The 23318-nt window shown below is 44.3% G+C and overlaps 1 protein-coding gene across 1 annotated transcript in view; it reads right to left on the bottom strand.

Annotated features, from left to right (window-relative positions):
- Window positions 1-23318, bottom strand: part of LOC129705767 (glycogen [starch] synthase, muscle-like) — a 63166-nt gene that overhangs the window by 20231 nt on the left and 19617 nt on the right. Inside the window, exons 4-10 of the mRNA XM_055649556.1 lie at window positions 18758-18943; window positions 17503-17647; window positions 15630-15747; window positions 13491-13611; window positions 7130-7236; window positions 2425-2484; window positions 157-235 (exon numbers count right to left, since the gene is read on the bottom strand). Of these exons, the coding sequence (XP_055505531.1) occupies window positions 157-235; window positions 2425-2484; window positions 7130-7236; window positions 13491-13611; window positions 15630-15747; window positions 17503-17647; window positions 18758-18943 (816 nt within the window). The remainder of the gene's footprint in view (window positions 1-156; window positions 236-2424; window positions 2485-7129; window positions 7237-13490; window positions 13612-15629; window positions 15748-17502; window positions 17648-18757; window positions 18944-23318) is intronic.

The following is a 23318-nucleotide window of genomic DNA, read 5'->3' as shown; positions in this document are numbered from 1 at the left end:
AAGTCTCTATATCTTTCTACTGAATTATTGCCGTAACAACAGCTTATCTTATCTGTTTGCTGATTTCTAGATCAGTTAAAGTCTTAGGAATGGTAACTGTAAAGGAGAAATCCAAGTGTTTGCTCTTTCCCGACAGTTTCTTGAGGAAGAGTTTACCTGGGTGGCATATATGGCTCTCTTCATCATAGTGAAGTCCTCACGATTTAGCATTGAGTTTATATCGGGCATCTCTCCTCTGAAAACAAATGAACACGGCTTGATTTCACACCTCATTTCCCCAACAGAAAATACCACATTTTTCTTCCTTTATTTTTGTTGTGTGGGAAGAGGAATTTAGATGCCTATTAAGGGTGGCTACCAGAGCTGGAGTACAGAAACACTTCCTTCCAATCCTGTTCAAACACAGGTAGGGTTGGTGCACATAAACATTCTCTACACTGGAAAAAAGGACACAAAGTACTGGAGTAACTCAGCGAGTCAGCAGTATCCCTGAAGACATGGTTAGGTGACGTTTAGTTTAGTTTAATTTAGTTTAGAGATACAGTGCGGAAACAGTTCCTTTCTCCCTTGGGTCCGCGCCAACCAGCGATCCCCCGCACATTAACACTATCCCACTAGGGCCAATTTTTACATTTACCAAGCCAATTAACTTATAAACCTGTATGTCTTTGGAGTGTGGAAGGAAACCGAAGATCTCGGAGAAAACCCACGCAGGTCACGGGGAGAATGTACAAACTCCGTAGAGACAGTACCCATAGTTGGGATAGAACCCGGGTCTCCTGCGCTGCATTTGCTGTAAGGTAGCAACTCTACCGCTGCGCCACTGTGACCGCCCTGTTGGGTCTGAAGTCTGAAGAAGGGTTCCGATCTGAAATGCCACCCATCCACGTTCTCCAGGAATGCTGCCTGACCCGCTGAGTCACTCCAGTACTTTGTTTTGTTTTGTAAACCAGTATCTGCAGTTCCTTGTTTCTCCAATCTCTTTTGTGATTTAATCTAAAAGCACAGATCTAATGGAGACATGAGAAACTGATGATGCTGCAACCTTGAATAAAAAAAAGGTAGACAAAAGTGCTGGAGAAACTCAGCGGATGAGGCAGCATCTATGGAGCGAAGGAAATAGGCAACGTTTCGGGCCCAAAACCCTTCTTCAGACTGATGTAGGGTGGGGTGGGGGGGGGGGGGGAGAAGAAAGGACGAGGAGCCAGAGGGCTGAGGGAGAGCTTAGAAAGGGAGGAGACAGCAAGGGCTACCGGAAATTGGAGAAGTCAATGTTCAAGCCGCTGGGGTGCAGACTGCCCAATATGAGGTGCTGCTCCTCTAATTTCCAGTGGTGCTCACTCTGGCCATGGCGGAGGCCCAGGACAGAAAGGTCGGATTCAGAATGGGAGGAGGAGTTGAAGTGCTGAGCCACAGGGAGATCAGGTTGGTTAATGCTGGAAAAGTGCTGGAGGAACTCAACAGGTCAGGCAGCAACTGTGGAGGGATGTGGAGTTCCTCCAGAACTTTGTTTTTTTGCAAAACACAAATCTCATTGTCATTTGCCAGGTGCCCCACTGAATATTTTTACAACACCATTTGTGAAGTTACAAATGTTTGGTGCATTTCTTAAGATCCAAACTTTCAGTTCATTAGTGTTAACTGGAGTAAATACAATCAAAGGGTTAATCAACTGTCTCCACTTTTAAACAATATTAATTTCTAATTGACTCTGAAGCCTGTATCCACATAGCACATATGCACAAAAACAAAAATCCCAATTATTAATAATCCTTCTCATTAAAACTTACCAAATGACAAAAGGCCTGGATAGAGTGGATGTGGAGTTGATGTTTCTAGTAGTGGGAGAGTCTAGGACCAGAAGGCACAGCCTCAGAATAAAGGGACATACTTTTAGAATGGAGAAGAGGAGGAATTTATTGAACTAGAGGCTGTTGAATCTGTGGAATTCATTGCCCTGGGCAGCTGTAGAGGCCCAGTCATTGAGTATATTTAAAGCCAAGATTTATAGTCTCTTGATAAATAAGGGCATCAAAGGTTACAGGGAGAAGATTGGAGAATGGGGTTGAGAGGGGAAAACAGATCAGCAATGATCAGATGGTGGATCAGACTCAATGTGCCAAATGGACTAATTCTGCTCCTATGACTTTTGATCTTCTATCATAGCTGTTGAATGAAGCTTGACTGCGCAATCTACCAGCATAGTAGGCAATGGGAGTATTTGAGATCAAGTGGGGAATGACGTGATCCTGTCTTATTCTCAGGGATTTGGGATCAAAGTAGGGAATAAGAATACTTGGGGTCAAGGAGGGAAAGAGAGGCATTGGGGGGCATTATCTATGAGCTAGTTTACTTCTGCAGTTTTCCACTGCTCACAGTTTGTTTATAGAATATGGAGTTCACATGTCAATCACAGGTACTTACTCCAAGAGCAACTCATAAAGCTTTTTGCCAAACATCTCTTTGATCACATTGGCAGTGTCCCTGAAACAAAATACACAAGATCTCAGATAATGTGGACTCCTCTCTTTCCAGCTCAGCCAGGCCTGCAGATGAGGCCACATGATAGCTTAGTTTGTTACTGTCATGTCATCGATTCATGCCGTGTGGAATGAGGTCCATCGGCCCAACTTGCCCACCTTGACCAACATGTCCCATCTACACCAGTCTCATCTGCCTGTGTTTGGCACATATCCCTCTGACAGTATCATAGAAACATAGAAAATAGGTGCAGGAGTAGGCCATTCGGCCCTTCGAGCCTGCACTGCCATTCAATATGATCATGGCTGATCATCTAACTCAGTATCCTGTACCTGCCTTCTCTCCATACCCCCTGATCCCTTTAGCTACAAGGGCCACATCTAACTCCCTCTTAAATATAGCCAATGAACTGGCCTCAACTACCTTCTGTGGCAGAGAATTCTAGAGATTCACCACTCTCTGTGTGAAAAATGTTTTCCTCATCTCGGTCCTAAAAGATTTCCCCTTTATCCTTAAACTGTGACCCCTTGTTCAGGACTTCCCCAACATCGGGAACAATCTTCCTGCATCTAGCCTGTCCAACCCCTTAAGAGTTTTGTAAGTTTCTATAAGATCCCCCCTCAATCTTCTAAATTCTAGCCATGTACTTGTCTAAATATTTCTTAAACATTGTGATAATACCTGCCTCTACTACCTCCTCCGGAAGCTTGTTCCATACACCCACAACCCTTTGTGTTAAAATGTTGTCCTTCAGGTTCGCCCCCTCACCTTAAATCTATGTCCTCTGGTTCTCAATTCCCATACTCTGTGGACGAGACTAGCCCTCTCATGATTTTATACACCTCTATCAGATCATCCCTCATCCTAGCCTGCTCAAGCTCTCCTTCTAGCTCAGACCCTCGAGTCCTGGCAACATCCTCATAAATCTTTTCTGTACCTTTTCCAGCTTGACAACATTGTACCGAGGTACAGCAAAAAACTTCTGTGTGCTATCCGAAAGAGAAAAGACTGTACATGAATAAAATCAAGCTGTCCACAGATAATGGGGCCAACATTCAGTGCAAGATCTAAAATTGATAAATTAATATATCATTAATATAATACAAATCACATTTAGCAATTATCAAAATAAAGATGCAACGGAGTTCACTGAATTAATAGGTCTATAACATTAATTTGCCTGTGGTACCAGTATCCTCAAACTTGACATTATTGTTATTGGTTTATTTTTTGACATACAATGAAAACAATTGTTTTGCAAGCTATCCAGGCAAATCAGACCATACACAAATTTAACGGATAGTGCAAAAAATAAACAGGTTGCAGAATATAGTGTTACAGTTATAGAGAAAGTGTAGATAAAAAAAGTGGGATGAAAGTGTTACAAAATGTAGCAAACTATTGACCAGACCTCTCACATGCCATGGGTTTGTCCTGAACTCTCAATCTATTTCAATGAGGTAGATTGTGAGGTTGGGAATTCACCCTAAGCATGTGAGAGTTCCGTCCATTACTCTACTAACAGCGGAGGAGAAGCTGTTCCTGAATATGTGCTTTCAACCTATCTTCTTCCAACAGGACAGGGGAGAGGAAGGGCAGGTATGATGTGAGTCGATGGTATCTGTATTAGGTATTTACAGGCCCGTTATACTTCTGCAAGTAAGAATTTCATTGTACCATTGTCGCTACACAAGATAATTGTACACATGACAAGTGGTCTCTTATACATTAGCGAGACCAAACGTATACAGGGCGATCGTTGGTCAGTCCACCTGGACCCACCTGACCTCTTGGTTGCTAAACACTTTAATTCTCCTTCCTATTCCCACATTGACATTTCTGTCCTAGGCCTCCTCCATTGTCGGAGTGAGGCTAAACACAAATTGGAGGAACAGCATCTTTATTTTGCTCAGGCAGCTTACAGCCCAGTGGTTTGAATATCGATTTCTCTAACTTCAAGTAACATTCTCTCTCTCTCCCCCACCCTTCGCACCAGCTTCTCGTTCTCACCCAACAAACAGCTAACAATGGCCTGTTTCCTTTATCATCGTTACTTTTTTTGCATATCTTTCATTCATTGTTCTATATCTCTCTCCATCATCGTCTATATCTCTCGTTTCCCTTTCCTGTGACTCTCAGTCTGAAGAAATGATCTCGACCCGAAACGTCATCATTCCTTCTCTCCAGAGATGCTGCCTGTACCACTGAGTTACTTCAGCTTTTTGTGCCTATTGACAATTAAACACTCTTGATATGGTTGATAGTCATGGGGTCATACAGCGCAGGAACAGGCCCAAAGAAGACAGCGGGTCTGGCAGCAGATGTGGAGAACATGGATAGGTGACGTTTCTGGGTTGGGATCCTCGTTAATTTGATTGAAATGTTATAATAAATTAACTTAAAAATATAAATAGAGATTTTATAGAGGGTTTGGTCTGTCAGAAGTTCAGATTACTTTGAATGTTGGAGATATTGGAGAGAATAAAACAGAAAGCGAAGAGACAAAATGACAGACCCCCAGCTTGCTATTTCCAATACCGACCACTGCTTCTGGTGATGCCAATAATGATCTTTCCCACATTGCGACCTGAAACATCACCTATCCATGTTGTTCAGTGACCCGCTGAGTTACTCCAGCATTTTATGTCTTTCTTTGGGTCTGTGCTGTGCTGTATAACTCCATGACCATATCAACCTTATCTTGTTTAATTGTACTCAAAACAGAACAATGAAATTCTTATTTGCAGCACTTGGGCGGCACGGTGGTGCAACTGTAGAGTTGCTGCTTTACAGCGCCAGAGACCAGAGTTCGATCCTGACCACGGCTGCCATCTGTACAGAGTTTGCACGTTCTCCCTGTGACCGCATGGGTTTTTTCCGGATGCTCCGGTTTCCTCCCACACTACAAAGATATACAAGTTTGTAAGTTAATTGGCTCAGTGTGTAGGATAGTGCTAGTGTGCGGGGATCGCTGGTCCACGTGGACTCAATGGGCTGAAGGGCCTGTTTCTGTACTGTATCTTGAAACTAAACTAAGCTAAACTAAGTAGTATAACAGGCCTGTAAACATAATACAGGCTTTCAACTTTCAACACGAGACAGAGAGCCGCGGAGGAGTAGGTGGCAATGAGTCTTTGCTGACGACTCACAGACAGCCACAGGAAGTGGGGAAGGAAACATGAATGTGCGGAGGCTGAGACGAGGTTTGCTGCAACTGTAGAAGCAACGAGAAATGTGAAGGGTTGCTCGTGCATGGTGATCACAATGAAGTCATCGCATTTCTTCCTTGTCACGGCCAATTTCTGGAAATAAGGTGCTGATGCCCCTGATCATGATTCTCCAGAACTTGCCTTAGCATCTGCTGCCAAACCGGATAGAAACTATATCCCCAGGTTTAGCTGTGATAGAAAACCACACGGCTTTGAGAAATGCCTCCTTCCCACAGGCACCTTCCTGGAATTCCACATTGCTACAGTCACAGGATGATTTCAATAATAGACACAGAGTGTTGGAGTAACTCAGTGGGTCAGCAGCATCTCAGGAAAACATGGATAGGAGGCATTTCAGTTTGGGACCAGGGGGGAGGGGGGGGAAGAAAGCTGGAAGAGAGGTGAGGCAGGACAAAGTCTGTGAGGTACTAAGCTGATACAGGCGAGCAGGGTTATTTGACAGGTAGATGGTTGGACAAAGGGCAGAGATGAAAAGACAGATGGTGTGAGACAAAAGGATTGAAGAGTTATGAATTGTGAAGCTAGAGGAAGGAATACAGGTGGAAGGGGAGGAGGAGGGGAGATATAGGTGCAGGTCCAGGTGTTGTACAGGGGATGGTGAAAACAGGGGGTGGGTTATATTTTGGGAGACGAGAGAGGGGAGGATTATGTAGTTACCTAAAATTGGAGAATTCAATGTTCATACAATTGGGTTGTTTGCTACCCAAGCAGAATACGATGTGTTGCTCCTCCAGTTTGGGTGAGTCTTCCCTCTGGCAATGGAGGAGGCCAAGGACAGAAAGGTCTGTGTGGGAATGGGAGGAGGACTAAAATGGTTGGCAACCAGGAGATCCTGTAGACCTTGGCGGACCGAGGGCAAGTGTTTGGCCTCGCTTGGTCTCGCTGATGTACAGGAGCCACATTGGGAACACCGAATGCAGTTCTCCATGTGACCGCGTGGGTTTTCTCCAGGTGCTCCGATTTCCTCCACATTCCAAAGGTATACAGGTTTGTAGGTTAATTGGCTTTGGTAAAAACTATAGACTGTTCCTAGTGTGTAGGATAGTGCTAATGTACAGAGTAATCGCTGGTCGGAGCGGACTCGGTAGGCCAAAGAGCCTGTTTCTGCGCTATATCTCTAAAGTCTCCAAACAAAAATGAAGTACATGCATATTCATGTTTATTGTACCCTTTTATTTCCACCTTCAACGTGCTGAAGTACTGTGATAAAGTGATGATTGTAATCTAAAACGTTGACTCTGTTTTTCTCTCCCCGAACGCTTTCTGACATGCTGGGTATTTGCAGCATTTTCTGGATTAAGGTTCAAATGTCACAATTAAGTTTTTTTATGATGTTGCCCCATCCTTTGGTCAGGATTTGCATGCGTTTTTACAAGAAACATCGCTTTTTGACCAATGGGAAAATATACTTTGCTCACCACAGCTGTTTCCGAACTGCTTGGCCCTTGAGGGTTTCAACATTGAAGTTGTTGGTCTTCGCCGGCATGATGAAGAACGCAACGACGGTGACATCACTCCGGTTTGCCTGGGTGCAGATAAGCAGAAACATTCAGTACGCCATTTCCCCGTTTGCTGCGTTAGGTTGTTATGTTTCCATCATAAACTCATGGACTCCACAGCTGAACTTGATTACAGTTTTGAGAGACACAAAGTGCACACAAAGAAGCATCTCTGAAGAGAAAGGATGGGTGACGTTTTCGGGTCGGGACACTACTTCTGTCTTATGACCGGCCATGCTCTGTCCTGCTACTCCTCCTCTCTTCTAACTGTCTTTCCAACCTCCCCTGCCAACCCTAAACTTCACCCATCCTTTTTCCTCAGGGATGCTGCCTGACCCGCTGAATTACTCCAGCACTTTGTGTCCATCTTTGGTATATACCAGCATCTGCAATTTCTTTCCACACATAGATAATAATTTGTCCATCTCTATACCCATCATGATTTTATGTATCGGATTCCTTTGCAACCTAGAACAAACCCAACTGAAGTTCTTCATCTTTGGAATCAATCTCTTCTCCACCCTCTGTAGAAACATTGCAACTTTCCTAAAGTTTGGAGCCCAGAACTGTTCACGATACTCCAGTTGCATTGACCCATATACCTCAGAGTTATTCTGGACTGCACCCTAAGCTACAAAGACCATGTTATCAAGCCAGAAGCAAAGATAGGAGCCAGAAACAACATCCTGAGAAAGCTGGCCAACTCTAAATGAGGATCAGATGCAGGAACCATCCAGAGTACTGCCCTTGCACTGTGCTATTCAGCAGCCAAAATATGAATGTGCCTGCCCAGTCTGGGGACGTTCTTCACATGCCAAGAAGTTGGATCCGGTGCTAAAGAGCCAGCACATGCAGAACCATCTCTGTAGTTTGATGCTTGGGTGACACACCTCAAACCCACACACACTGACACTATACCCTGAGGACCCTGCTGTGTGGTAAAGAGACATGCCACCCCCAATCCCTCAATCAGAAGAGGGTCAGTGTCCTCAAACAATGATGGAATGTACCAAGCAGGACTATGGAGCAGATTACCTGCCCCCTCGTCCCAGAGCCCTGCAAACTCTCAAGATCTTCAACACCATCCAGGCACCAATGAGGTTAAAATGTAGCCAGAAAGAAGTAACTGCTTTCTACATGCAGTCATTTTATAAAGCTTTGGCATCATAGCCATGATATAACCATATAACAATTACAGCACGGAACCCCCGGCCCTACACCTGTAGATTGATGCTTGGGTGACTCACCACCCTCCATTCCCTTCTCATCCACAATCAAAACCCCTCCACACACTGAAGCACTACACTACCACCTGAGGAAGTCCCTTCCATTTACCCCCTAAACTTCTGTCCCTTAATTCTGAGGTTTGAAATTCTCAAAGGGAGAAATGGCCACATGTGGCCCTCTGCCTCAATCGCCTCAGAGACCTAACATTCAACCTCGGACGGGTCAAAGCCCTCATGCAGAAGTGGGGGTACAACAATGATGGACCAATCGAATGTGACTGTGGGGAGGCAACCCCAAACTATGGAGCACTTACTTACCTGCCCCCTCCTCCCAGAGCCCTGCAAACCAGAAGATCTCAAGATCTTCAACCCATGTGCCAGAGCCTGCGTTATGCAATGGCTTGGACAAGTGTAGCGACACAAGAAGTGAACTGCTGTTCTGCCACATTCCTTGGTTCCTTGCTCTTGTACTCTATTTAACCCCACTAGTCACCTGCCTCCAACCCGATAAACAGCCATCCACCATTACCCTCTGGCTTCTCCCATTCAGATCATACATCCCTTTTCAATCTATGGAACTGACGCGCTATAACACGCTATATAACGCTATAACACTGAGAATTATATTCTGCACTCTGTCATCTTCTCCTTTGCTCTATCTATTGTACTTGAATTTGGTCCAATTGTATTTATGTATAGTAATATCTGTTCTGTGTAGGAAGGAAGTGCAGATGTTGGTTGACACCAAAGGTAGACACAAAGAGTTGGAGTACCTCAGTGGGTCAGGCAGCATCTCTGGAGAAAAGGAACAGGTAATGTTTCAGGTCGAGACCCTTTTTCAGACTGAGAGTGAGGGGGGAAACTATAGGTGCAAGTTTGGTTCTGTTTGGATAGTTTGCAAAACTTTTCACTGCACCTTAATGCACAATAATGCAGAAGACAATAATTAACCGAAACCTAAACAATACTGGATGTGAATCATTGACAGCAGACAGTCAATTATGAGGATCATGATGACAATGGGGTCAGTGAGGTTGAGTTGTGAGAAGATTGAGAAAGTAACCCAGCCTTGTTTAACTTCACTGTGATGGCAACAGGAACATGGGGGCAGTTTGATCATGCAGGAGGCTCAGGATATTGTGGGCAGCGATATTGTGGCCAGCTTTGTGGGCAGTGAAATGTCAGCAGCAATTGCCACAGGGCTTCACGGTGAACAGAGGCCGAGGCCTTGGAAGGGGTCAATGAAAGCCACAAACAGTTCCTGTTGTTGATCTGAACATTTTCACAGATTCTGCTAGTCACAAGTGTCACACTGGCTGTTCCTCTCAATCTAAGGCCACAGTGAGGCTTCAGAAGCATTTAAAGAGAAATGTGTAGAGGTCAGTCTAAGAGAATTCAGGCAAGTAACTTCCCAGAGGTTGGGGCATGTCATGGTGGTCCTTGGAGACCGATCCCTCCTGCTGAAGGTGTGGATTTTGGCGTTCTTCAGATTAGCAGGATATTTTTTAATAATTCCAGAACTGAATCATGAGCTGTAGAATCTACTCAAAATATTTCCTCCTGAATTGAAGATTAGACGAGAATGGTGTACAAACATTGCCTTTGATGTTTTTATTGATCAATGGCATTTAAAACGACATATCGTGATGAATATTTGGAGATTAGCTTTGGCTGGGTGATGTGGTGGATGGAGAGAGGGGTGGAATGGCGTCACAGCGGTAGAGTTGCTGCTGTACAGCGCCAGAGACCCAGGTTCGATCCTGACCAAGGGTGCTGTCTGTATGGAGTTTGTACATTCTCCCTGTGACTGCGTGTTTTCTCCAGTTGCTCCAGTTTCCTCCCACACTCTAAAGATGTACAGATTTGTAGGTTAATTGGCTTCTGTAAATTGTCCCTAATGTGTAAGATAGTGCTAGTTTATGGCACGGTCGCTGGTCAGCGCAGACCCGGTGGGCGGAAGGGCCTGTTTCCACGTTGTATCTCTAAAGTCTGAAGTAAAGTCTAAAGATTCAATGGTGCCATCTATTCCCCACTGCTCCCTGCTTAGGACCAGTTGGAACCACTCTTACCATTATGTGTTGATGGGCCCATTATTAATGAGGGCATCATTCTGGGATCATGAGGGAGTTTAACGTGGAGGGTTGGTCATAGTAAGACTCTTTAGCACAAAATCAGTTCTGCACGCCATGCCTCTCCACAGACCATTGGATTTCCCTCCATCCATCACTACACCATTTGTGATATATACATGGAAAGTTTGCAACAAGAAGGCCATTTGAACCATCAGGTCTATGCTGGTTGAAAAAATTCTCTCAAGCTCCATCCCACCTATCACATCTAGATCGTTCCTCCACCAGTACTTACTACAAGCACTGTTCAGGTATGAGAATGATTTCTGGTTCTCCACCCATTCAGGTTGAGAGTTCCAAATCTTGATCATATTCTGGGCAAAAAAGCATTCCTACATCCCTCGCTAATTCCTCCATTCATAACTTTAAATTTGTGCCACTATTTTTTTACTCTACGACTGAGGGATATAGACTCTTTCTCTATACTCCATCTAGGCCCCTCATGATTTTATCCATCCAAATTAAATCTTCCCTCAGCCTCCTCAGTCCAAAAAAAGTTCCAGTTTGTCAAATCTTTTCTCATAGCTACAATTTTCAATTCTGACAACATACAAAGAATCTCCTCTGCGTTCTCTCCAGGACAAACACATCTTTCTCATCACGTCTTGACAATAGGGGGGCACGGTGGTGCGGCGTAGAGTTGCTTCCTCACAGCACCAGAGACCCATTGAATCCTGACTACGGGTGCTGTCTGTACGGTGTTCATACGTTCTCCCTGTAACCACGTGGGTTTCCTCCAGGTGCTCCGGTTTCCTTCGACATTCCAAGGACGTTCAGGTTTGTAGGTTCATTGGCTTTTGTAAATTGTCTGTAGAGTGCGGGATTGTGCTAGCGTATGCATTGATCGCTGGTTGGCACAGACTTGGTGGGCCGAAGGGCCTATTTCTGTGCTGAATATCTAAAGTATTATTAAAGTATATAACTGAATGTGGTATTAAGTGTGGTCTAACATGCAATAAACAGATAGCTGGAGGAACACCAGGCAGCATCCGTGGAGGGAAATGGACAGACAAAGTTCCAGCATCTGTAGTCACTTCGATGTAACCAGTGTTGGATGTAGTTTGATCCAAACCTCCCCTCACTAATGAAGGAAAGCACTTTGGTCCGAGTGACAGATCCTGCCACCTTCAAGAGTTGGTTTATGCTCATTACAAGGCCCTTCATACTTCTACAGGACTCAATATTCTGCCATTTATTGTGTTCTCCATTACCCCTTCACACCACCAAATGCATCATCTAACACATCTCTTACAACAAGAACAGCTTCTTCCTTTCTGTTATCAGGCTTCTGGACAGTCCTTCCATTAGCGAAGGTACTGTTCGATTGACCTCTACCCTATTGCAGACATTGGACATTGTCTCTGCAACTGATGTGCTACCACATTGAAAATGAAATTCTGCACTCTGTAACTCCTTGGCTTTGCCTATTGTATTTGAGTTAGGCCTGATTGTATGGTATTATCTGATCTGTTTGGGTGGCATGCAAACAATGTTTTTCACTGTACCTCTGTACCTGTGACAATAATAAACCTAAACCTAAACATTCCGCGCTATTGAGCTGTGAAGGTGACAAAATATTTATTGCCGTCAATGTTGGACGCTTGGTCTCAAGTCGTAGATCAATCATGCCAGACTTACTAGTGAATCCACCGGAAGTGAGTAGGAGTTGGTGCTAACAATTAATTATTTTTCATGTATCAGAGGACCGTGGTGATGAGGAGGCAGCGGGGGATGTGGATAAGGGGGTGAATGAACCATCAGAGAGAGAGAGAGAGACATTGGAAACATTAAGTGTATGTGGGGATCAGGATGTAAACCATTCAGCCAGGTCACTGGATATCTGATGAACTTTAGTTCTGGTCTATAATTACTGAAATAGCCTTTTTTTTTGTCACAGGAATGCTTGCTCATTAAATTTAAAAAAAGGTCAGAGTTTCAAAGACGGCTTATCTCAATAATCTAAAGAAAGATCTCCGAAGTCTGTTTTGGGCTGAAAGAATATGTAATTTTTCCATTAGTATCTGATGGAATTTGATTGAATCTTTCTCAGCACAGTCCAATCTTCTCAGTATCTGCATAAAACGATATAGTATTCATCACCACAGGACAGAGAGTGGAAGATGACAAGGGAAATGCAACTGTGACAGACACAAAAGCTACTAGACCGGTCTTGCCATCATATAGGTCACCGCGCTGTATGGTAGGGCGGCACAGTGGTGCAGTTGGTAAGGCTGCTGCTTCACAGCACCAGAGACCCGGGTTCTGCTCTCAGTGGGTCAGGCAGCATCTCTGGAGAACATGGATAGGTGATGTTTCTTCAGACTCCACTTCCAGTGTGTGTATGTGAACAGATTGAGATGATTGACAATGCTGCCATCCTGTGGCCATGCACTGCACTGCTGGGCAATATTTGGAGCTCCTCAGACCACAGGGAAGAAGATAGTGATGAGACTGAAGTCCAGAGTGTTTTATTTTCGTATGTGCCACCCAAGAACAATGAATTTCTCACTGGCGGTCGGATTTGCCCCCCTGTGGTTGGGGCTCTGGAACTCTGGCCCTGCAGAGCCGGCAGATCCACTGCCATAGCCGACTTTTGAGGCCAACTTTGCTGGTCGGTATCTCCTACTTTGTGGGTCTAGGCAGACTGTTCTGGTACTATAGGACTCCTTGCACAGACCATGACCTCCGTTGGTCTGGCAAAACAGATAATCCAGAAAGGGTTTAGAACCAAGGGTGGCGGAAAATTGGCGGTGGACCCGTCCTTCCAGCCCAAGCTACTGCAGAACTGAGAGGGCTTTGTGGAGATCTGGCACACATTGTGTGGGGTTTGATACTTTCAACACTGAGATGAGATGAGCTCTGAACCCAAATTCACACCATCAACAAATCATTTCAGACTGAAAACAATAGGCTTTGGCCTCTCACCTTGAGCAGGTAATTCAGACGAGACAGAGATTCTAGGAATACATCAGCTCCCTTGTTTGAGAACTCGTATCTTCCCGCAATAAAAACGAAAAGGGTTTTATCCAGATCAAAGTTCAGGCATCTGCAGGAAGAAGAATGACAATTCTTTCTACGTATGATGGTGATGAAATGGGGCTTTCTCTGGTGATCCAGTGGTTTGGTCATTGACATTTCACCTCTGGTACCTGGGTGCAACTAAAACCACCTTGGCAGGTCTCTTCTTTGTGCCACACCCAAACTGTGTCAGGACCCTTCTTTGGAGCGATTATAGTTGAGGTTGAAGATTTGGGGGTGGTGGGGGGGGGGGGGCAACCCATCCAGACATGCACCAATTGATTCCACTTAAGGTCTTGTTCCAGGGAATGCATCATGAACATCATATGTGGTACCAGTGCTGAATCTAGGTTGGGTTAGCTTGACCAATACAAAAGGCTGAGTAGTTTAGATATAAATAAGCTATGCACAAACACTTGTTCATGTTTTCCCTGATCTTTTACACAGACTTTTACACTGAAAACTTTTAAAAAATAGGTCCATCTTACAAACTGGCTCTGCCACCGTCAAAATTGCAAGATTGAGTATAGAAATTGGGAGGTCATGTTGCAGTTGTATAAGACGTCGGTGAGACCGCAATTAGAGTATTGTGTTCAGTTCTGGGCACCGTGTTATAGGAAAAATGTTGTCAAGCTGGAAAGGGTGCAGAGAAGATTTATGAATAAGTTGCCAAGACTAGAGGATGTGATCTATAGGGAAAAGGTTGAGTAGGCTGGGACTCTATTCCCTGGAGTACAGGAGGATGAGGGGGATCTTATAGAGATGTATAAGACCATGAGAGGAATAGATCATGGAAGGAAGCCATTAAGTGCGTTTGTCGGCACTGGGGATAAATAAAGTTCTATCGTATCATATTGTACTTGCTGGAGTTTAGCAGAATGAGGGGTGACCTCTTTGAAACATACAGAATAGTGACAGGCTAGGATAGTGCATGTGGGGAGGATGTTTACACTAGTGGGAGAGTCTCTTTAGTCTGAGGGTGGTGAATCTGTGGAATACTTTGACACAGTAGGCTGTGGAGGCCAGGTGAGTGGATATTTTTAAGGCAGAGATAGCTAGGGATCTTGATTAGTACGAGTGTGTCAGAGATTATGGGGAGAAGGCAGCAGAATGGGGTTAGGAGGGACAGATAGATCAACATTGATTGATTGGCCAAATGGCCTAATTCTACTCCTATTCCTTATGACCTTATGTGATCGGGTAGATGCACAGAGTCTCTTGCTCAGAGTAGGTGAATTGAGGATCAGAGAACATAAGTTTAAAGTGAAGGGGAAACGATTTAATAGGAATCTGAGGGGTAACTTTTTCACACAAAGGATGGTGAATGTATGGAACAAGCTGCCAGAGGAGATAGTTGAGGCAGGGACTACCCAAACATTTCAGAAACAGTTGAACAGGTGCATGGATAGGACAGGTTTGGAGGGATATGGACCATCTGCGGGCAGGTGGGACTAATGTAGCTGGAACATGTTGGCCGGTGTTGGCAAGTTGGGCTGAAAGGCCTGTTTCCACACCATTTCACTCCATGACAATGACTGTATGATTCTATCGAATCTGTTACTTTGAGAAGACTCCACAAACTGCGATCATTTTCCTGGGTGTACGGATACTGAGACTAATAAAAAAGAATCAGAGCAAGATTTTGCATGGACCCAGTCTCTTGCAAAGAAAAATTAGCCTTGCCTTTAATTGCAGCTTACTTTATTGCAATGTCTATTTGGATCGAGTGGATGTGGAGAGGATTTTTAGTGGGAGTGGGAGAGTCCAGGACTAGAGGTCATAGCCCCAGAATTAAAGGGCGTTCTTTTAGGAAGGAGATGAGGAGAATTTTCTTTAGTCAGAGGGTGATGAATCTGTGAAATTCTTTGTCACAGAAGGCTGTGGAGGCCAAGTCAGTGGACATTTTAAAGGCAAAGATAGAAAGATTCTTCATTTCTCTCATGCACTCAAAGCATGCACTCTGCTTCTCCAATGATTCCACCAGTTAAAAAACTGGTATCAACTCTCCATCTCACCATGTTCCATGTTTCTAATTTTTGAACTTACCCATAGAAGTGCCCTCTGACGAACTCCAGGATGTGACTTTTACTACGGGCATGCAGGTTTTGAAATTCGTGCATGGCGGAGAACTTCTTTATGTTGAGACCATTCGGAGTGACCACGTCTGAGTGACAGAGAAACATAATGTTTAGAATGTGCAGTAACGTTAGAATGTGCCCAGAAAATTAGGCCAGCATCTGTTAGGTACAGTGAGATCCGGGCTCGATCCTGACTACGGGTGCTATCTGTACAGAGTTTGTAGGTTCTCCCCATGACCGTGTGGGTTTTCTCCGGGTGCTCCGTTTTTTACCACGTACCAAAGAAATGCAGGTTTGTAGGTTAATCGTCTTCTGTAAATTGTAAATTGTCCCTTGTGTGTAGGAGAAAGCTAGTGTACGGGGTGATCGCTAGTTGGCGCGGACTCAGTGGCCAAAGGGCCTGTTTCCACTCTGTATCTCTAAAGTTCAAAGATAAGCAAAAAAAAACTAAGTGTTGGACTAACTCAGTGGGCCAGGCAGCATCTGTGAAGGGATGTGGGTAGTTGGCATTTCAAATCAAGACTTCGATCAGGACTGAGAGTGTAAAGGGGAGCTGGTACACCAGCCCTCTATGTACCACCTCACCTCTTTACACTGGCTATCTCCAGTTGCAGGGTCTCAACCCGAGATTCCACTGTCCCTTTGCCTCCACAGATGCTGCCTGACCCGCCGAGTTCCTCCAGGAGTTTGTTTTTTCTATAAGCTAGGATATTGTCCAATTCATCTCTACCCCATTGCGGACATTGGAATTTGAAAAAGGCACAACAGAGGATGTACTTCCTGTGGCAGCTGAGGAAGCACAATCTGCCACAGGCAATGATGGTCCAATTCTACATGGCCATCGTAGAGTCTGTTCTCACCTTCTCCCTCATGGTCTGGTTTGGCTCAGCCACCAAGCACGACACCTGGAGGCTGCTGCGAATCCGCCGATCACCTGAAAAGGTTATTGGCTGCAACCTTCCCTCCATTGACGAACTGTACACTGCAAGGGTCAGGAAGCGAGCGGGCAAGATCACCTCTGACCCCTCTCACCCTGGCCACAAACTCTTTGAATCACTTCCCTCTGGAAGGCGACTCCGGATTGTCAAAGCTGCCACAGCCAGACATAAAAACAGCTTTTATCCACGAGTAGTTGCTCTACTCAACAGCCAAAAATCTGTAGCCTCCCTTTGATCTAGTATTTTGTTGGTTCACATGCTTAATCAATGGTGTTTTATCATTAATGTTTTATTATTATTATTATTATTATTAATGTTTAGTGTTTTCTGAGTCATTCGTAACTGTCACTGTATGTCATGTTGTTACGTGTGGGCGGAGCACCAAGGCAAATTCCTTGTATGTGAATACTTGCCAATAAACTTACTTACTTACTTGTCTCTGTATCTGATGCACTACAATGCTGAGAACTATATTCTGCGCTCGTATCTTCCCCCTATGGTACCTGAGTTTGACCTGATTATATTTACGTGTAGTATCATCTGATTTGGTGGGATTGAATACAAAACAAATCATTTCATTGTATCATGGTACACATCACAATAAGAAGCAGTAGAAACCCAGGTTTAATCCCAGCCTCGGGTGCTGTCTGTGTGGAGTTTGCTCATTCTCCCTGTGACCACGTGGGTTTCCTACGGGTGTTCCGGTTTCATCCCACATCCCAAAGACGTACGGGTTTGTAGGTTAATTTACTTCTGTAATTTAATTGGCCTCTGTAAATTGCCCCTAGTGTATGGGACGTGGATGAGAAAATGGGATATCATAGAACGAACGTGAATGAGTGATCGATGGGCTCGGTGGGCTGTGGGGCCCAATCTCATGCTGTGTCTCTGAACTAAACGCACCAGGCTTGCGATTGAGGAGATGCTCGGCCTCCATGGCGGTGATCTCTGAGACGGTGGTGAAGACATGAGCGCAGTGAACAGCAGCTCGCTCCATACAGTAGCGGTGGTAAATCTGCCTGCTGCCCGCTTCCTTGTCAACGTCAAACTGGTCCAAGAGAGGAGACAAGTTAGAAAGTAGACACACAGCCTCTAGTTCGGGGAATCAGGGAATCATTAAAAAAATGAATCACAGAGCAAGGAGGAACTGCAGAGGCTGGAATCGTGGGCAAAACACAAAGTCCTGGACGGACGCGAGGAGAGGGAGAGTATAGCCTCCAGCACATTCAAGGTCGCCTGTAGGAGGCACACCCCTGAGACACAGAGGCAGACGGGCGAGGAGAAGGATGTCGGGTCATGGGCCTACAACAGCCTGGGGCTTACCTGGATCAGCGGTGCTCCAATAATTCCAACATGGGGACTTTGGACTGTTACTTTTTCTTTGTAAACAACATAGGGCGACTGTGCATTTGTGGGTCATGCAAAAGAATTTCACTGTGCTGTGCATACTGGCGGAAATCCTGGGGGGGGGGTGACACACACACACATCCCACCCATGTTTTGAGAGGTGGGGACAATCCCCCCCCCCCCCCCCCCCACGTTTTAGAATCCGGATTTTTGAAATTCGATGAAAACAAACTATTAGAATCTCCGCTTTCCGCAAGACAGCGGGTGTGTCACTGTTCAGCGCTTGTTAAATGTCTCTATTAACATCATATTAACATGATGTGTCACCAATTGTGTTTTGACCTTCAAGTATTACTGAAGGTTATTCACAGAGAATTTCTTAAAGCTGTCTGATGCGGGTACAATTATCATTTGAACTAATTGAATGTATTGGTGGATGGGAACGATTTAAACGGGTATCGGATTTAAACAGGGGGGGGGGGGGAGAATTTAAATAGAACTATTGAACTAAGTGGGCCAATTTATTTATCATATTATTAGATTGTATAATATTATTTATTATATTATTATTTAATATATTATATATTATTATTGATATAATGTGCTAATTTGTAATTGGATTTGGATTGGATCAGGTAAATCAGATTGGATTTACAACCACATTTATTAAGTAAAAGCAAATTTCTCCATTTTAGACCATCAATTTCCAAATTGTGTTCATGTAGTTTTATTCTCTTTAGCCTTTGAAACTCATTAGGACAATCAACAGAGAAAGAAGAAAGAGTAGCGGGGACTGAAGAGGCAGACTTACATTTTTCAGGGTGTTGTAAAAGTCCACGTTCCCAGCGCAGAGGTAGCGTCCCAGCAGAGTTGCGTGCGTGGTGAAGATTGTTGCCACAGGTATCTTACGAATCCGGCTCAACACCAGGCCGATGCCCGACAGCCACTCATGGAAATGTGCAAGGAGAAAGAGGTCCTTCTCACACTGGGCAGCAAACTAGAGAAGAAAATATGGTTTAAAATGAAAAACTGAACACGTCGCAATATGACGTCAACAACTAGAGAGCGGTCCTGAGCTACTACCTACTTCATTGGATACGCTCAGACTATCTTTAATCAGACATTATCATGCACTATACGTTATTCCCTTTATTGTGAATCTGCCCAATGTGGATGTCTCGACAGTAAACATGTATTGTCTTTCAACAGACTGGTTAGCATTCAACTAAATTTTTCTCTGTACTTCGGTACACGTGACAATAAACTAAACTAAATTATTATCTATTGTAAAAATGTACATCTCTAGATTGATTGCACAGACAGGTCTAAAATTACAAACAATAGTGAGAGGATGAAGACTATGGAACAGATGTGCCACAATGCTGAGAATTATATTCTGCATTTCACCTTTACTCTAACTATTATAAAAAATATATATAGTTCTGGAGTAACTCAACAGATGAGGCAGCATTCCTAGAGAACATGGATAGGTGACGTTTCAGGTTGTGGCCCTTCTACAAAGACAATACCTTCTACAAGGAATACCTTCCAGGACAAGGGGTCACAGTTTAAGGATAGAGGGGAAATCCTTTATGACCGAGATGAGAAAAACATTTTTCACACAGAGAGTGGTGAATCTCTGGAACTCTCTGTCACAGAAGGTAGTTGAGGCCAGTCCATTGGCTATATTTAAGAGGGAGTTAGATGTGGCCCTTGTGGCTAAAGGGATCAGGGGGTATGGAGAGAAGGCAGGTACGGGATACTGAGTTGGATGATCAGCCACGATCAGATTGAATGGCGGTGCAGGCTCGAAGGGCCGATGGCTTACTCCTGCACCTATGTTTCTACAGCTGGTAGAGCTACTGCCTCACAGCCCCAGAGGCCCTGATTCGATCCTAACCACCCCGGTACTTTTGGTGTGGAGTTTGCGCATTCTCCCTGGGACTATGTAGGTTTCCTCTGGGTGCTTTGGTTTCCTCCCACATCCAAACAACGTGTGGCTTAATGGGTTAACTGATCAGCCAGAAGAAAGGTCCTGACCTGAAACATCACCTATCCATCTTCTCCAGAGATGCTGCCTTATCTGCTGAGTTACTCCAGCACTTTGTGTCCTTTGTTTGTTAAGCAGTATCTGCAGTTCCATGTTTCGACTATCAATTTTACTTGAGTTTGACATGACTGTATTCATGTATGGTACATCTGATCTGTTTGGATAACATGCAAAACAGAGCTCTAGGGGCTAGCAGAATCAAGGGAGAAGGCAGGCACGGGTTGCTGATTGTGGATAATCAGCCATGATCACAATGAATAGCAGTACTGGCTCAAAGGGCCAAATGGCCTCCTCCTGCACCTATTTTCTATGTTTCTAAAACAATGCTTTTCACAGTACCTCGATACATGTGACTATAATAAACCTAAACCTAATGAAGTGAGCAAAACTACTGATGAGAGTTATAACAATATAACAAGAGAGTTCTATCATGCATGGTTTCAGGAGCACTAAATATTCCTGATGAACAGTAACCTCCTTCAGTTCTCAATGTTAGCTTTGTTCTCCAAGATGGTGTCAATGCACAGATGTTCTCTTTTTCAAAATCTCTAAACAAAATGTAGATTGTTCACTGTATTTGGTCATTTTCGGTTATGTTCTGCACTCTATTTCCAATAACAATCTACTTTGCCCCTTGGGAGTGTTGAAAACCTCAACCAATTTGCTTTATTGAATGCATAGGAAGGAACTGTAGATGCTGGTTTACACTGAAGATGGACACAAAAAAGCTGGCGTTACTCAGCGGGTCAGGCAGCATCTCTGGCAAAACGGAATAGGTGAAAAGCAATAGTCTGAAACGTCACCAATTCCTTTTCTCCAGCGATGCTGCCTGACCCGCGGAGTTACTCCAGCTTTTTGCGTCTTTCTTTGATTCATTGAATGCTTCCTTTAATTAAGCAGAAATCAGAGTGCTGGAGGAACAGAGTGCTGCAGGCCAGGCAACATCTGTGGAGGGAGATGGACAGGCAACGTTCTGGGTAGGAATCCTTCTTCAGCAACTGCAGGCTCTCGTGCTTCCATTTTATTGAGCTTATCTACTATAAAGTTGTATTCATTTTACCCTCTGATTGTGTTCCACATGAAATCCACGTGAACATCCAAGACCGCAAGAAATTGCAGAAAATTGGAGACACAACCCCAGACCATCACACAAACCAACGTCCCTTCCACTCAATCCATTTACACCTCACGCTGCCTCGGCAAGCCCATCAGCAGGATAAGTCGCACCCTAACCACTCCCTCTTCTCCCCTCTCCCACGAGGTATTAGAAGTGTGAAAACGTACACCTCCAGATTCAGGGACGGTTTCTTCCCAGCTGTTATCGGGCAAGTGAATCATCCTACCAACAACTAAACAGCAGTCCTGAACTACTATCCACCTCATTAATGACCCTCAGACCATCTATGATCGGACTTTATCTTGCACTAATGTTATTCACATTATTCCCTCTACCATGTGTCTGTACGCTGTGGATGGCTCAACTGTAATCATGTATAGTCTTTCTGCTGACTGGTTAGCACGCAACAAAAGCATTTCACTGTACCTTGGGCCACGTAACAATAAACAAACTCAAACTTCCCAATATATAAGAGTGTTTTACTGCTCGATCTCTCCCCACCGCCACCTTTCCGCAGCAACCTGCCAAACTTCACCACCAATGGACACCTCAGTCCACTGTAACCAAAATCTGTTATATAGAGATCCGTAAATGTGAGTATTTACTGTATTTGTAACAGAATGATACTGGGGTTGCCATGGTGATAAGCTTTCTTAAATTCCATGCACTAACAACACAGCTTCCTCTCTCCCCCCCAGATCTGTCACAGGCAGTTTGAAGAAGGGTCTCGACCCGAAACGTCACTCATTCCTTCTCTCCAGAGATGCTGCCTGTCCCCCCCGAGTTACTCGAGCATTTTGTGTCTACAGGCAGTTATTACACGCACAGCTTCTAATGGCTAACCTAACAGGAAATGAAACTCCTCAGTGATAGCAGCCCGCAATGTACTTTTGCAATTTTGACTGCTTACCAAATTAACGACCCATAAGAGAAATCTAAGGAACTTTTACATGACACATAGCCATTATATTTTGCAACAACGATTATGGTAAATCAGAGAAGAGTGTTTAGTTTGCTCAAGAGTTGTGTCGACAGACAGACAGACAGACAGACAGACAGACAGACAGACAGACAGACAGAGATACTGTGCCAGAACAGGCCCTTCAGCCCTCCAGTTTCCTCCCACACTCCAAAGGTCTACAGGTTTGTAGATTAATCGGCTTTGGCAATTTTTTTTAATTGTTCCTAGTGTGTTGGATAATGTTAGTGTAAGTGGATCGCCGGTTGCCATGGAATCGGTGGGCCGAAGGGCCTGTTTCTGCACTGTATCTCTAAAGTCTGTGAGGGTGCTGTATCTTTAAACAAAACTAAAATGGGAAAGATGAGCAAATACACAGAGCACGGCACAAATATGAACACAGACGACATTCACAGATTACATCGCCCACTGATCATGTTCATATTTACGCCAGTGATCTAGCTTTACCATATAAAGTAAAATATATAACTATTACATAAAATAATTTGTGCCCAAATGAAAATTGAGGTTAAATAATGACGAGATAGATGGAACTGCAGATGCTGGAATCTTGCAGAGAACACAAAGTGCTGGAGTCACTCAGCGGGTTAAGCAGCATCTCTGGAGGAGATGTTTAGGGATGGGACCCTTCCATAGACTCGAGAATGGTTGCTGTTAAAGTGTTTTGACCCAAAATGTCATCTCTCCATGTCCTCCAAAGATACCGCCTGACCCACTGAGTTACTCCAGCACTGTGTTCTAATTAAAACATCTACATTGTAAAGTTTAAAACCATGTACCTGGCATTTGGCTGTTTGCAAATAAAACTGATACCGAGATAAAGAAATCACAGACAAAAGATAGTCTGAGTGTTTGCTGAAAATAACATTCTCAGCAGTAAAGCAAAACTGCGATAAAGCATCTGTACATTGGAACTAAGGGGCTAACTGTAAATGACTTTTTCATTGTAAATGACTTTTTCATTGTAAACTTCAGAACCAGCTGGAAAGAGAAGATTTACCAGGATTTTACCAGGACTCGAGGGCCTGAGCTATAGGGAGAGGTTGAGCAGGCTAGACTCTATTCCAGGAGGATGAGGGGGTAATCTTATAATGTTATGGAGGTTTGAAAAGGCTCCACTCCTTCAACATCTGCAGTATGTTAGTGTAAGTGGATCGCTGAGATGCTGCAGATGTTTTATCAATTGGCGGTAGCCAGTGCCATCTGCTTCGCTGCTGTGTGTCAGG

The sequence above is a fragment of the Leucoraja erinacea genome, chromosome 18, assembly GCF_028641065.1.
Source record: "Leucoraja erinacea ecotype New England chromosome 18, Leri_hhj_1, whole genome shotgun sequence".
Classification (NCBI taxonomy): Eukaryota; Metazoa; Chordata; class Chondrichthyes; order Rajiformes; family Rajidae; genus Leucoraja; species Leucoraja erinaceus.
Note: the sequence above shows the minus strand (reverse complement) of the source record. Positions and strands in the feature narration are given on the sequence as shown.